Source organism: Myotis brandtii, unplaced genomic scaffold (genome assembly GCF_000412655.1).
Source record: "Myotis brandtii unplaced genomic scaffold, ASM41265v1 scaffold115, whole genome shotgun sequence".
NCBI classification, from domain to species: domain Eukaryota; kingdom Metazoa; phylum Chordata; class Mammalia; order Chiroptera; family Vespertilionidae; genus Myotis; species Myotis brandtii.
In genome coordinates, this window is record NW_005353967.1 from 17,311,808 (window position 1) to 17,326,553 (window position 14,746).

A 14,746-nucleotide genomic window follows, 5' to 3' on the forward strand; every position below is an offset into this window, starting at 1 on the left:
TCTTTTGATGTTTCTGTAACTGTGTTTTTGTGCTGGTAAATTTTTTTCCTTTTAACATCAAAAATTATTCATAGGTGTTGCCATTTCCCCCTTTCTTTAATTGCTGGACTACTAGAAAATGAAGACAAATACATTACAGTCACAAAAAACTCTGTGATAAAAATATCACTACTCTTGGTCTTTATCTTTTTCACTTAAAAATACCTTAGTTTCTATTAGTTTTAATAATTTTTAAAATAAACTTCTCTTAGAAGTTTACTTAGGAACCTTGGAAATGATTCAGCTTTGTGGAATAATGTAGAAAAAACAGGATTTATATACTTTGATGCTATAATCAGCCACAGGCTGAGCCTATTAAAAAATACAGTCCAGATTTTTAATTTAAAAAAGTTTTACTTAATTGCTTAAATTAAAAAAATAACATTAAAATAATCCTACATATTATTTTACAAAGGATGGTGTGGCTTGAAAAAGTCTCTTATAATTCTGAAAAGGTGAACATGATGTATCCATGATGTTCTAAAAATATGGAAAAATTTGAAACTAAAGACTTCTAATCCTTGGTAAAACCAGAGCACTTAAAAGATCTTAATATGAACGTATACATTTCAGTCAACCACTTTGATGGAATGAACGCTTGTGAGAGACTGGGTGTGAGTTGATCTGGTTCCGAGAGATCTGGAAGCTGAGGTAGTACTTTCAGGATGAATAGTCCGGGGGTATTTTGTTGCAGCAGCTTGAGGAATGGTTTGCTGAAAAGATAAAAATCTTTTTAAATAATCCTATAAAATTACACATATTAAATATCATTTTATCATTTATAATTTAACCCAACATTTGTTAAGTGTCAGGCAATGAATTGAAGTAGTGGTTACAACAAGTTGTGGTCCTTTTCCATAAGAAACCGACAGCCAATTAGACTGATGTGCTCAATACCCGTAATTTATGCGAGAGGAGCACAGAGTGAGCCATGGGAGCATTCATTTCTCAAGGAGGTCTCAACTGGATGGAATCTTATGCTTACAGAGGCGAACTGCAGAAAGGGACTTTGTGGTGTCTGGAAGAAGGGTCCTACCCCCCAAGCCCTCCACTGGGATATGTGGAGTCCAGTCCTGGGGCACATGTAAGGAATCCAGTCTGGTCCTTGCTTCAAACCAGCATAAAGCAGGTCTGTCATATTTCACCTGGGAACTGACTAAACCTTTTATGGTGACACATGAGGAGGACTTCTCAGAGGCCTGGTGCTCCCTTCACATGGACCACAACTTTCTAAAGAAAGAAATAAGTAGAGACTAGGGACACATGTTGAGGGGAGGACATGCACACTGCCTCCGAGCTCAGAGGAACATCTTAGACATGAGCACTGATGCATTAAAGTCAGGACACATCTGCCTTCATCTATACATGCAGATGTTCAAGTTCGTATTATGTACATAAGTTCACATTACATGTATACATCTGTGTAATATGTACACATGTAAGGCTTTCCTGTATTATACCCAATACAGCTTCTCAGTAGGCCACAGTGGGATTTGTTATGCAGATGAGTTCTCAGTTCATGTCACTGACTAGCACATGTAGGTTCTGATTAGGGTCTCCCACTTAGAAAAGCCATCTCTAAAATACTTGAAGTAAAATTATATATATTTGATCAAAACATTCACTATGCATTTCAAAAGCTCTATGATACAGATATGCAGGTCTTCATTTTAGATTCTGCTTTAAGAATAAGAGCTCCTCTTTAAGGAAATGGAAAAATAACCTCCTTAAATATTTTTATACTATATGTTTCTTTGTATATAAATTAACTGGGTAATCATAACAAATGGGAGATATTCTTGCCACTACTATGAAATTTTAGTTGCTAACCACCTAATCTGACCCTGTCAAAAGAGGTATTTTTCTTTGGGGGGGATTGGCAAGAGGAACTGTAGAAATAGATTCACATTACCATGGGTATCATGATCTACAAAATCCAGTAGAGAATAAAGTAGCACCAGAAGCAAGCAATTAACCAGCAGATGGGGCCAAAGTGTCAGAGACCTGATTACTGGTTTATTAGTAATAACTTTCTGGTAGTTCTGGATCTTGATTCTTGGGAAAAATGAAAAATTGTAGAGAGGCTCGCCATCATGTCTGTCACATATCCAAGTCAGGTAACAATGGGAGCAGTTGTGGCTTTCTAATTCATGGCCAATTACTGGAGAAGCACTGCACATGCAAAGGGCAGCTTGTGAGATAAACTCAGAAACGGGTTAAAAGTCTTTAGTTCCTTATTTTTCTGTAAAATATGAATTTCTATTGTTAATCTAAAAACAAAGGCTAAATTAAAAATAAACATGTGTAGTCTCTTTAAAGCCTTCACCTTTTTAAAAAAAATTATTTTGTGTTTTTTATTGCTGTTATTTTTCTCCATTGATTTTTAGAGAGAGTGGAAGGGAAGGGGAGAGAGAGAGAAACATCGATGTGAGAGACACATTGATTGGTTGCCTCCTGTACATGCCCCAACCAGGGCTGGCGATTGAACCTGCAACCAGGTACGTGCCCTTGACCCGGAATCGAACCTGAGACCTTTCAGGCCTTGGGCCAATGCTCTAACCACTGAGCATACTGGTCAAGGTGAGAGAATTCTCTTTGAAAATCAATCCTGTTTCTCTTTGGGAATATGTTCTTATTACTTTTTTTTTTTTTTGTTCTTGTTACTTTTAAAAATTAAACTTTTTGAGGTAATTCTTGAGTACAAGAAATAACGCAGAGGTATTCCTGTATTCTTTTTAAAAATATATATATATTTTTATTGATTTCAGAGAGGGGGAGGGAGAGAGAGATTGAAACAGCAATGATGAGAGAGAATCATTGATTGGCTGCCTCCTGCACACCCCCTACGGGGGATTGAGCCTGCAACCCGGGCATGTGCCCTTGACTGGAATCAAACCCGGGACCCTTCAGTCTGCAGGCCAAGGCTCTATCCATTGAGCCAAACCAGATAGGGCTCCTGTATCCTTTTCTAGCAATTTTTATTTGCTTTTGGTTTTACAGTTTACAAAGTGACTTTCTACAACATTATCTCATTTAATCCTGAATTCTGACAATAAACCATAAGAGCTAAGTACTCTTTGACTCCCATTTTACACAAGAGAAAAAGAAGGTTCAACTATTTTCCTTGTTTTATATATGATCACAAAGGCAATACGTAGCATAATTGGGGCACTAACTTGTTTTGTTGTGTTTTTTTTTTGCTTAAATTCCATGAAGGTACCAACTTTTTTCCAAACTAGAAATATGATGAGAATTGTATTGAAAAAGGGGAAGAAGAATTTTATTTATTTATTTATTTATTTATTTATTTATTTAAAATATGGAACGCTTCATGAATTTGTGTGTCATCCTTGCGCAGGAGCCATGCTAATCTTCTCTGTACCATTCCAATTTTAGTATATGTGCTGCCGAAGCGAGCACAAGGGGAAGAAGAATTTAAAATAAGGAGCAAAAATTTAAAAAAATTATAAAAGTAGGGAAGTATTTCTTGTAATAAAAACCTGTTACATGAACAGCTAGTTAATAAGCTAACAGTTTTTGCCTCTTTTTTAAATGAATGAGAAATCATTTCTATATTTTATCCTTCTGGCCACTGACACACTGTGTTTCTTTTTGTATTTGATAATTTTTACACTGTTGAGAAGAAATAATGTTTCTGAAATTAATTTCTTAAAAGAGGAAAGGCAGATTCAGACACATGTGTAATAAGCATAGAAAGACAAAATAGTAAAAGGCAGAATAAGAACCAGTCATCATGAATGTTGATCTTCTCCTCAGCATGTCATTTAAGTGTTTATTGGTCTATAAATTTCAGGACATAGATTTTGACAAAAGGTCAAAATGTGCACTCACCACTGTGACTGGATGATGTTTTTCCACAACAACTGAACTCATGGGAGGAGAAACTCCCATTATAGATAAACTGCTACTAATTCTGCTTTTTGAAGCAAAATCAGATCTCCCTGTGATCCGGGCTGTAATTGTTCTTCCAGCTTTCTGTTGTGCAGATGTCACAACTCTGGGTACATACTAAAAGAGCAAAGAAATATTTAGTTGGTAGAAAATCCATGGCAAAATTATAGTACTTTTGGTTCTATAACTTATGAAGAAAATACATAGGCACTTAAAATAATTGTATATTCAATTAACTTTAACATGAAAAAAATAAAAACTTAAAACATGGAAAAAAATAAAAACAAACAATGAGACAAAAATCACAACATAAAACTGAGCACCGCAGAGCATCCCTTTAACTTTGGTATGCCAACTATTTTATAGGACTTCACCAACTTTAAAAAAAACTGTTTTTTAGAAATACTTATAAATTTATAGGAAGTTATAAAGACAATGTAGAGAGAGCCTGTGTATTCTGCACCCAGTTTCTGGAAATGATTACATTTTATATAATTATGACATCAAAACCAGGAGGCTGACATTGGTATAATGCCTGGGTATAGATCTATATCACTTTACTAGTGACCCGGTGCACGGATTCGTGCATTGAAAGGAAATTAATTAGAAGAAATATTTTAATATTGTTATTTGCCCTTTCTCTATAATAAAAGTGTCAACCAAATTCACGATCGACAATCACAGATCAAAACACATACGTGCGATTGGTGCCAGCGAGAGCTTTATATGTATTGTGCATGCATGAGTCAACTTAGCCTTTTATATATATAGATGAACTTGCTTAATTAGACCTGCTTTCTGATTTAGCTAAACTTTTCTTTCATCTGAAGTGAGTCTCTTAGACTGCATATGTAAAGGTCTTGTTTTGTTATCCATTCAGCTACCATGTGTCTTTTGATTGGAGCATGTCATTCATTTGCATTTAAAGTGATTATTGATAGGTATATAGTGATTGCCATTTTATTATTCATTTTTTAATCCTTTTTTTTTCTCTTCTTAAAAAAAGACCCTTTAACATTTCTCATAATACTGGTTTGGTGGTGATGAACTCTAGCTTTTTATTGTCTGGGAAGCTCTTTATCTGTCCTTCGATTCTAAATGATAGCTTTGCTGGATAGAGCAGTCTTTGTTGTAGGTCCTTCCTTTTAATCACTTTTAATATTTCATGCCAGTCCCTTCTGGGCTGCAAATTTCTGTTGAGAAACCAGCTGATAGTCTTAAAAATATGGAATGCTTCATGAATTTGCCTGTCATTTGTGCCGGAGCCATGCTAATCTTCTCTGTATCATTCCAATTTTACTATATGTGCTGCCGAAGCGAGCACAAGGGGAAGAAGAATTTAAAATAAGGAGCAAAAATTTAAAAAAATTATAAAAGTAGGGAAGTATTTCTTGTAATAAAAACCTGTTACATGAACAGCTAGTTAATAAGCTAACAGTTTTTGCCTCTTTTTTAAATGAATGAGAAATCATTTCTATATTTTATCCTTCTGGCCACTGACACACTGTGTTTCTTTTTGTATTTGATAATTTTTACACTGTTGAGAAGAAATAATGTTTCTGAAATTAATTTCTTAAAAGAGGAAAGGCAGATTCAGACACATGTGTAATAAGCATAGAAAGACAAAATAGTAAAAGGCAGAATAAGAACCAGTCATCATGAATGTTGATCTTCTCCTCAGCATGTCATTTAAGTGTTTATTGGTCTATAAATTTCAGGACATAGATTTTGACAAAAGGTCAAAATGTGCACTCACCACTGTGACTGGATGATGTTTTTCCACAACAACTGAACTCATGGGAGGAGAAACTCCCATTATAGATAAACTGCTACTAATTCTGCTTTTTGAAGCAAAATCAGATCTCCCTGTGATCCGGGCTGTAATTGTTCTTCCAGCTTTCTGTTGTGCAGATGTCACAACTCTGGGTACATACTAAAAGAGCAAAGAAATATTTAGTTGGTAGAAAATCCATGGCAAAATTATAGTACTTTTGGTTCTATAACTTATGAAGAAAATACATAGGCACTTAAAATAATTGTATATTCAATTAACTTTAACATGAAAAAAATAAAAACTTAAAACATGGAAAAAAATAAAAACAAACAATGAGACAAAAATCACAACATAAAACTGAGCACCGCAGAGCATCCCTTTAACTTTGGTATGCCAACTATTTTATAGGACTTCACCAACTTTAAAAAAAACTGTTTTTTAGAAATACTTATAAATTTATAGGAAGTTATAAAGACAATGTAGAGAGAGCCTGTGTATTCTGCACCCAGTTTCTGGAAATGATTACATTTTATATAATTATGACATCAAAACCAGGAGGCTGACATTGGTATAATGCCTGGGTATAGATCTATATCACTTTACTAGTGACCCGGTGCACGGATTCGTGCATTGAAAGGAAATTAATTAGAAGAAATATTTTAATATTGTTATTTGCCCTTTCTCTATAATAAAAGTGTCAACCAAATTCACGATCGACAATCACAGATCAAAACACATACGTGCGATTGGTGCCAGCGAGAGCTTTATATGTATTGTGCATGCATGAGTCAACTTAGCCTTTTATATATATAGATGAACTTGCTTAATTAGACCTGCTTTCTGATTTAGCTAAACTTTTTCCAGCCCAGTGAAGCACCCCAGTTTCTCTTTCAGGTAATTGTCAGCACACAGCAGTAAATATTAACATGAAGCAGATTATTATTGTAGATCACACAGGGAGAACAAAGGGTAAAATATTTAACTGTAGCAGTGTTTGACTATATTCTGCACAGTGAGAAAACTTGAAGTCATTTTCAACGTCCACCATTTCTTACTTCTTTTCAGTTGGGTCAAGTTTCTAAACTTTCTAAATCTCTGTTTTCCGGCTAATGAAAAGAAAATAGGGTTCTACCATGTCTCGTATCTACCTACTCCAGGACTTCTGTGAGGATCAAATGAGATGAGGCACGGGAAAATGCTTAACAAACATTTGGTTAAACTGTAAAATGTTTGCACCTGGCTATAAAGCAAGTCAGGTTCCTGGGCTGAAGAAACTGCAAGGTTAGTTGCTAGGGAGAGGAAGCCGGGCGTTGTTACATGATGTCATTACCCGGCACCCACAGCGACCATTTCTGGGCTGGGCTGGGCTGTGGGCCGAATTTTGTGCCATGGGGTCTTGACAGTGTTGGCTGTGATTTGGTGGGGTGTTGCTCCGGGGTGGTGGTGGGGCCTGTGTCCCACTTGGGGGAAGATGAGTGTTGGTTTGTCGGCGCCAGGTCCGTGGTGCTGTTTATTTTTAAATGGCCAGTGCGCATCGTGGCAGCCCCTGGTGGTCAGTGCGCATCATAGTTACCAGTCGGATGGTCAGATGGACACTTAGGCTTTTATATCTATAGATTACATGTGTAGATTTGGCAATGAAGACAAAGAACTATTCCATCACCATAAAGATGTCCCTCATGCTACCCTTTAGTCATATTCATCCCTCTGCCCCCACTACTCCTAACCCCTGGCAACCATTCATCTGTTTTATGAACTCTTTTGTTCTTATGCATAATTAATATCATTATTACAAATACTTTTGTGTCCTACCTTTTTTCTTATTGATTTGTTAGTATACTTTTTTCCCACGAATAGAGAATTGCTACAATTTTGAGAGATTTTAATACCAACAAACTAGTTTATCTAATTATCTCAGTTCTTTTACTAATATATATAGCAAATTTTTGTGGAAATGGACTCCTTTTCTTTTAAGAGTTATTTCTACAGAATATATTGCAAAAAAATGCAATGATCAGATCCTAAAGTAATGGTAGCTTTTATAGATTTTGTTGCTTACTGCTGGATAAAAGGCATGTATAAAAAAATTATATTTATATCAGGGGTAATACATATGTGTACTCATTTCCCCCCACTGTCAACTAATTACATTAGCTGGGCAAAAACAAAAAGAATAATAAAAGAAAGAGAACTGACATATTCTACTTTTGTTACTGTCTCCTCAGGCAAGTTACTCTCTCTAAGCCTCAATTTCCTCATTTATAAAATGGGAAAGCAGCACCAACTGCCTAATGATACCCTTTCATTTTCATTCAGATGAAGAGAAAGTGAGAAGACACACTTTACTAAATAGCTTAAAAATCAAACTAAAATCCCTTAATTATTCCAAATGGAGTTAGAAAAAGTTAAGTGCCATCTATTGTCCAACCTCATGAACTGCAATATATTTGCTTGTATAACTTGCCAAACGTTTTTTGAAAATTGTTTCCCACCATGAAATTCTTACATTTTATTTAACACTAGAAGCCTGGTGCACGAAATTTGTGCACGAGGGGTAGGGTGGGGAGGGTGTCTCTCAGCCTGGCCTGCACCCTCTTGCAATCCGGGACCCCTAGGGGGATGTCTGACTGCCAGTTTAGGCCCGATCCCGCAGGGATTCCCACGGGCCTAAACCGGCAGTCGGACATCCCTCTCGCAATTCAGGAACACTGGCTCCTAACCGCTTGCTTGCCTGCCTGCCTGCCTGATTGCCCCTAACCATGTTGCCTGCCTGCATGATTGCCCCTAACCACTCTGCCTGCCTGCCTGATTGCCCCTAACCACTCTGCCTGTCTGCCCGATCACCCCTAACCACTCTGCCTGCCTGCTCGATCACCCCTAACCACTCTGCCTGCCTGCTTGATCACCCCTAACCACTCTGCCTGCCTGCCTGATTGACCCTAACCACTCTGCCTGCCTGCCCAATCACCCCTAACCACTCTGCCTGCCTGATTGCCCCTAACCACTCGTCTGCTTGCCTGATCACTCCTAACTGCTCGCCTGCCTGCCTAATCACCCCAACCGCCTCTGCCTCACCCCCCCGCTGCAGCTTCGCTCGGAAGGACGTCCAGAATGACGTCCAGCTGTCGTCTAATTAGCATATTACACTTTTATTATTATAGAAGATATTGAGGACATGCGCAGAAAGGAAAGAATTTTACAAATGAAGATATTATTTCACTAGAATGGTAATCCTCCTTTCTCCAGTTATTTGTTTTCCCAAATCTGTACAGTTTACTTTCTGCACACACCTTCCTTTAGCTACTGGAAGTACTGAGGAAGACTGGAAAAAGTTTTGAATGTTCACAGGAAGCTTCTGTGATTAAAGTGGAAAGATCACCAGGCCTGGATCACAAGTCTTCTTTTCCTGTTCCTGACAATGATGGTTTCACATTAGGTAAGCTATCTAACTAATATACAGGGTCGGGCCTAAGTAGGTTTACAGTGTGGAATATGTGAAAAAGTTTATTCTTGTATTATTATTAATTAATTATTGTATTATTTTCCATACGAACAACTGTAAATCCTACTTTTGTTATTATGGTTCTTTTTAAAACCAAGAAAGACACATTGAGGTGAATCTGACTATTATAATTATATAAAGAAGGACAAAATTTGTATTACACTTAGATTGGTTTACTTGTGATTCTCCTCTCACCCTAGCCCTAAAGGTTGTCCTTATGTGAATGAAATTGAATGTGCACCTGTTTCAGAAAAGTAGGATGTAGTTGGAGGGATGGAGAAGAGCTGTCTACACAATACATATTGTGTTTTCAAGTTTCAGAGACTTAAAATTATCTCAGGTGATCCAATTGTTTTCAAAAATCAGTAACAAAAAGGGTGGTAAGTACACTTATTCAGTTTTTCCTATGCATTTTCAGATTTATATATAAATGCAGATTATAAATGGTGTAGTCATATTTTAAGAAGGGAATTTTGAAAAATCTAGTTCTTTTGTGTATTATCTGAATATGCAACATGAATGAGAAACCAGAAATTTAAATAAACACTATTTATTTAAATGAGATCATCTGTATAGGATCACATTTCAAACTTCAAAGAAGTTTTTTAAAACTTCTTTGAATCAAGAGAAAATATGATAAATAGCAGATCTCAAATTACTTTCCCCTAAAGTTAATAGTTCCTAAAAGGCAGAAGTTAAGTCAGCTGGAATACTGAAGATGACCAATTGTCTGGTTGACTCTGTGCAATGGCACCCTCTGATGGCCTGCGAGGGGGACTGTCAGACCTAAAACCTATTCTGCCATCATCTTTCCTCTCAGGAGGGGAAGAAGAGGGAGACAAGTAAATCAAAACCACTGAGACCTTCACAGAACTACACATGCCTTTGTGCCAAGCTAGAGAAGGGAAGAGTAGAGTGTAAAAAGAAAAAAAGTCCTACAGAGGTGAGTCTGATAAGTCTGACTTGGATCCCTATACCTTTCTCTCTTGAGAGACACCGAAGAGTACAGGTTTAACACCAAGAGGCGGAGGAGTCAGAACCATGATGTGCTCTGTCTGTAACTCTTCCACGTTAATAGCATGATCAATTCTACTTCTGGCCAATTCTCACACAATTACTCCATCCCCAGACAATTCTCTCCCCCTCTAAGCACTTCTCTAATGGTGACTCTAGGAAAAACTGCTCCTATCTTCATTCTAATTATGAATTAAACATTAAGATCTAATCAAATCAAGACGGAGTTACTACAGAGTTGTAGTGTTAATGATAATGTCTATCCAGGAAAAGGGAAGGCTGTAGTTGAACAGAAAATATACAAAAGAGCCATTAACCTACTAAATCCTTGAACATACCCACGAGTTTTCTTCAAAATTAAAAACAAAGAAAACCAAACCAACTCTAAAATCTACTTTTCCTGAATAGTTTTTGAAAAATGTAAAATGAGAAAGTTATTTTTCTTCAATTATCACTACTGTAGTAGAACTTTCTACAGAACTTACAAATTAATGTTTTACTTACTTTGTGTATGAAATATTTTCTGTGACTTGGCCTAAAGGCTTTTTTATCCATGAGAAAGTATGTTCTGAGTTCAGAATATCCAACATGCCCACAAGTTGGGAACCCTTTCCTAACCCCGGCACCTGCGTGCCCTGCACTGACCGTTTCTCCTGACGCAGTGGGAGCCGTGGACCCTGCACCAAGAGGAGCAGACACACAGGAGGCGGAAGCAGTCCCCGCAGAGGTGATGGACGTGGCAGAGGGAAAGGCAGCAGTGCTGGCCACTCCCATGGCTGCTGCTGCTGAGGACGGTGCTGGGGCGGCTCCTGAGGGTATCGGAGCCGAAGGATCCAGATGAACAGGACCATACTCTTCCTTCTTACTATTTGTGAAGTCTGGCCGTAAAAATCACAAGTTAATTCCATTTACATTCTTCCAAGTTAAGATTACTTTTGTCTCCCAACAATTTTAATACATACTAGCTACAAATTTGTACAGAAATGTGTACAATTTTGTCATATATTCTATACATGTTTAGTTAATAGTTTGTCACTGTTAACTGATTAATGTCAGCATTAACTACTGAAGACTTCAAATCACTTCCTTCAACTTGTGAAAGCAAATGAATGATTTGCTCTTACTTAAAAGAAAAAGATAAATTCTGTACTCAGGTGGGACCTCACAACCATTAAAATAATAAGGTCACACTGAGGATTTATGTCCTTTTGTGTTAATTTATGCAACTATCCTGATAAATGTCCTGATATTTAGATCTTTAGAATAATTTTGTGATATCAACATACCCTCTCATTTCCTTCCACTGCTCCTCTCCTAACAAAAATAGTGTATTTTTATTGATTTTTCAGCAAATAATAATAAATCAATAAGTAAATCTTGACACTGTAAAAGAAATGAGCTTTTGCAGGTGGATTATTTGAGTCATGAATTAAGAGCATATTTGCACACTTAACTGATTTTAGTGACACACATATAGTAACTTTCTCTTAAAACTAAACCTTAACCTTAGATCAAAGGAGTGAATAACCTCATTTTCTAGAGAAGCTAGGACTAACAGTCCTATTTTATTTTGTTAATCCTCACCCAAGGATATATTTCCATTGAATTTTTTAAATTTTTTTAGGGAGAGTGGAAGAGAGAGGGAAAGACATAAACATCAATGTGAGAAAAACACATTGACTGGTTGCCTCCTGCATGAGCCCCGACCAGGGCCCGGGCCAGGAGGTGCCAACAACGAAGGTACACGCCTTTAAGTGGAATTGAACCTGGGACCTTTTGGTCCGCAGGCAACACTCTATCTACTGAGCCAAACCAGGTAGGGCAACTATGGGTTCTGTTTTAGATTTTTCCATCCCAATATTAGAATTTGGTTAAAATTTCTACTTAAAACCATATTTTTATGATACCAAAGAAAGGGTGAGGGTTTTCAGAATGTCTGAATGGAGTATGTAACCCTATGTTTAAATAGTTTTCTGTGTTGTCCTCTTTCCATCTAGAAATACAGGCTTTTGTGTAAGTCCTTTTCTTATACTAAATTTATATAAAAAATATAAACTTTGATTAACAAAGTTTAATGAGGACTATAATGCATGTGTCCTTTGAAATCATTTGATGAAAGGGGCTAATTCAATATAAAATACTGCTTTTGCTTTGAAATCAACACATACACATACTGAGTTTTAACATGCTTTTGATAGAAAGTGATTCTGACTATCTGTTTTTAGGTGGGTGGCAGACTTCATATCAGATGTGGGACCAGTACACAGGTCAGGTCTGGCCAAGGGACTCCCTGAAAGAGAGACAGATGACCCAGTCTCCCTTACCTGGGTGGAGTATGCAGTTTGTAAGTTTTAATAATTATTCTTGCTTTAACTGGGATAAATTTTTTCAATTGTTAAGTATTTTTCTACTCTTCCTAAAATTGCTTTGAAAATTGGCAGGTATAATTTTAAAGGCCATTTTTATTGTCACACTTTGCCTTCTCTTTTTAAAATATATTTTTATTGATTTCAGAGAGGAAGGAAGAGGGAGATAGAAACAGCAACGATGAAAGAAAATCATTGATTGGCTGCCTCCTACACGCCCCCCCACGGGGGATCCAGCCCACAACCTGGGCATGTGCCCCGCCCGACCGGGAATTGAACCGTGACCTCCTGATTCATGGGTCGATGCTCAACCACTGAGTCACTATGGCCAGGCACACTTTGCCTTCTTCATAGAAACTTCTAAATTACAATCTATAAGATTTAGGATATTGCATAACATGAGATACACTGCAGATGATAGCAAAAAATCAGGACAAATAAAAAAAAATCAAATACTAGTTTTTTTCTAACAAGACAGATACATTAGGAACATTGCATTATTAAAAACTACATTTAAAAAAGCTATTGTTTTAAGGGAAGAAAGGGGGCTAGTTCTAATTTTTTTCTTGTGAGAACTAATAGCTGTTATTAAAATGCCACAAAACCTAAATATCACAGAGCAAATCCAGCATTAGATCACAGTGAACTTTGCCTTTGGTAGCTCCCCCAGCTTACTGTGTCTTATTATTCCTGGTATCTTTATCCCTCAAACACAGCACAAGGCCACTCAAAACCATTGGGTTCCCAGAACTTGGCTCTAGCTGCAGAAGATGGTGGATGTAAAAGCAACAGGAGCAAAACAAATCATGTTGGGTAATTATCAGAATACATTTTCTTCAAATCCTGTTATGGATGATCAATTTATAAAGGTGGCAAAACATTCTGTCCTAAGTCAATTCATGTGCATAAGTATGTTATGAAAAACAGATTTCTTGTAATTAAATGCAAGAAGTTCTAATGTGGAACCTAATATCTCTTCTGAGTAGATAATTAAATTCTTCAATTTAATACATATAACTTGCTAATAATTATAACTAAAAGCAGACTAGTCTATTATTGGGAGTGGTGAGTTTGTTTTCAGCATTGATACTCAATTAAAAGGCCATTTATTAGAGAAATTAAGCACACTTTGGGGTATCAGCAAGATAAACTATTTAGCCTTGATAATCTATAATTCTGTGTTTCTAACCTACATATGGGCCATACACACCAACTGTTTCAGAGAGAAAACCATTTGCTTTAATTCACTGTCACCCACAACATGCACAGTTTATATAATAAAAGTTTGTTGATGTTTTAAAATGAAACACAGAGAAGATATTCACTGGAATGAAATCATGTTAATGACGTTACAAAATGAAACTGCCTCATAGGTAAGTTAACCATGAGTCTTGGATAGGATTTACTATCAGGGAATACTGCAAAATGTTCGTGTTTCACATGAAACATGGGAGGCTGACTTGAATGAATTAAGACTACAGTAATGTCCAGCTGGCATGGCTTAGTGGTTGAGCGTCAACCTATGAACCAGGAGATCACGATTCGATTCCAGGTCAGGGTATATGCCCGGGTTGCAGGCTTGATCCCCAGTGTGGCGCATGCAGAAGATAGTTGATCAATGATTTTTCTCTCATCGATGTTTCTATCTCTCTCTCCCTCTCCCTTCCTCTCTGAAATCAATAAAAAAATATATTTTTAAAAAGCCACTGTAAAATAAAAAATACTGTAGCATGTAAGATGATAGTCATGCTATAATTACTACAGTCTTTTTAAAAAGTGTATTTCAAAAGAATCTCTCTATTAAGCTAAATAAGGTAAAGAAGGTTTATATTATCCTGTTTATTCAGAGAAGAAAACCAAAGCCCAATAAGGAAACTAGGCCTCATTGCAAATTGGTGGCAAAGGACTCTTAACATGTGCTCTTCCAAGCCATGTTCATGAAACTGACACAAACAACTCAGATTCGAGCCAATACATGGATTTTTCTTTTTTTTTAAAAAAATTAAATCATTATTGTTCAGATTATTACAGTTGTTCCTCTTTTTTCCCCCCATAGCTCTCCTCCACCCAGTTCTCACCCCACCCTCTGCCCTTACCCCTCCCACTGTCCTCATCCATAGGTGTATGATTTTTGTCCAG

The 14,746-nt window shown here is 36.9% G+C and overlaps 1 protein-coding gene across 4 annotated transcripts in view; it reads right to left on the minus strand.

Moving 5' to 3' along the window:
* Nucleotides 1-373: 373 nt before the first annotated feature.
* POC5 (POC5 centriolar protein) overlaps nt 374-14,746 on the minus strand; it is a 38,164-nt gene continuing 23,791 nt past the window's right edge. For all 4 annotated transcript variants that reach the window (XM_014549895.1, XM_014549901.1, XM_014549886.1 and 1 more), the window contains 3 exons: nt 10,887-11,119; nt 5,708-5,884; nt 374-752 (listed from right to left, as the gene is read on the minus strand). In XM_014549895.1, the coding sequence (XP_014405381.1) occupies nt 609-752; nt 5,708-5,884; nt 10,887-11,119 (554 nt within the window). In that variant the 3' untranslated portion in view covers nt 374-608. The remainder of the gene's footprint in view (nt 753-5,707; nt 5,885-10,886; nt 11,120-14,746) is intronic.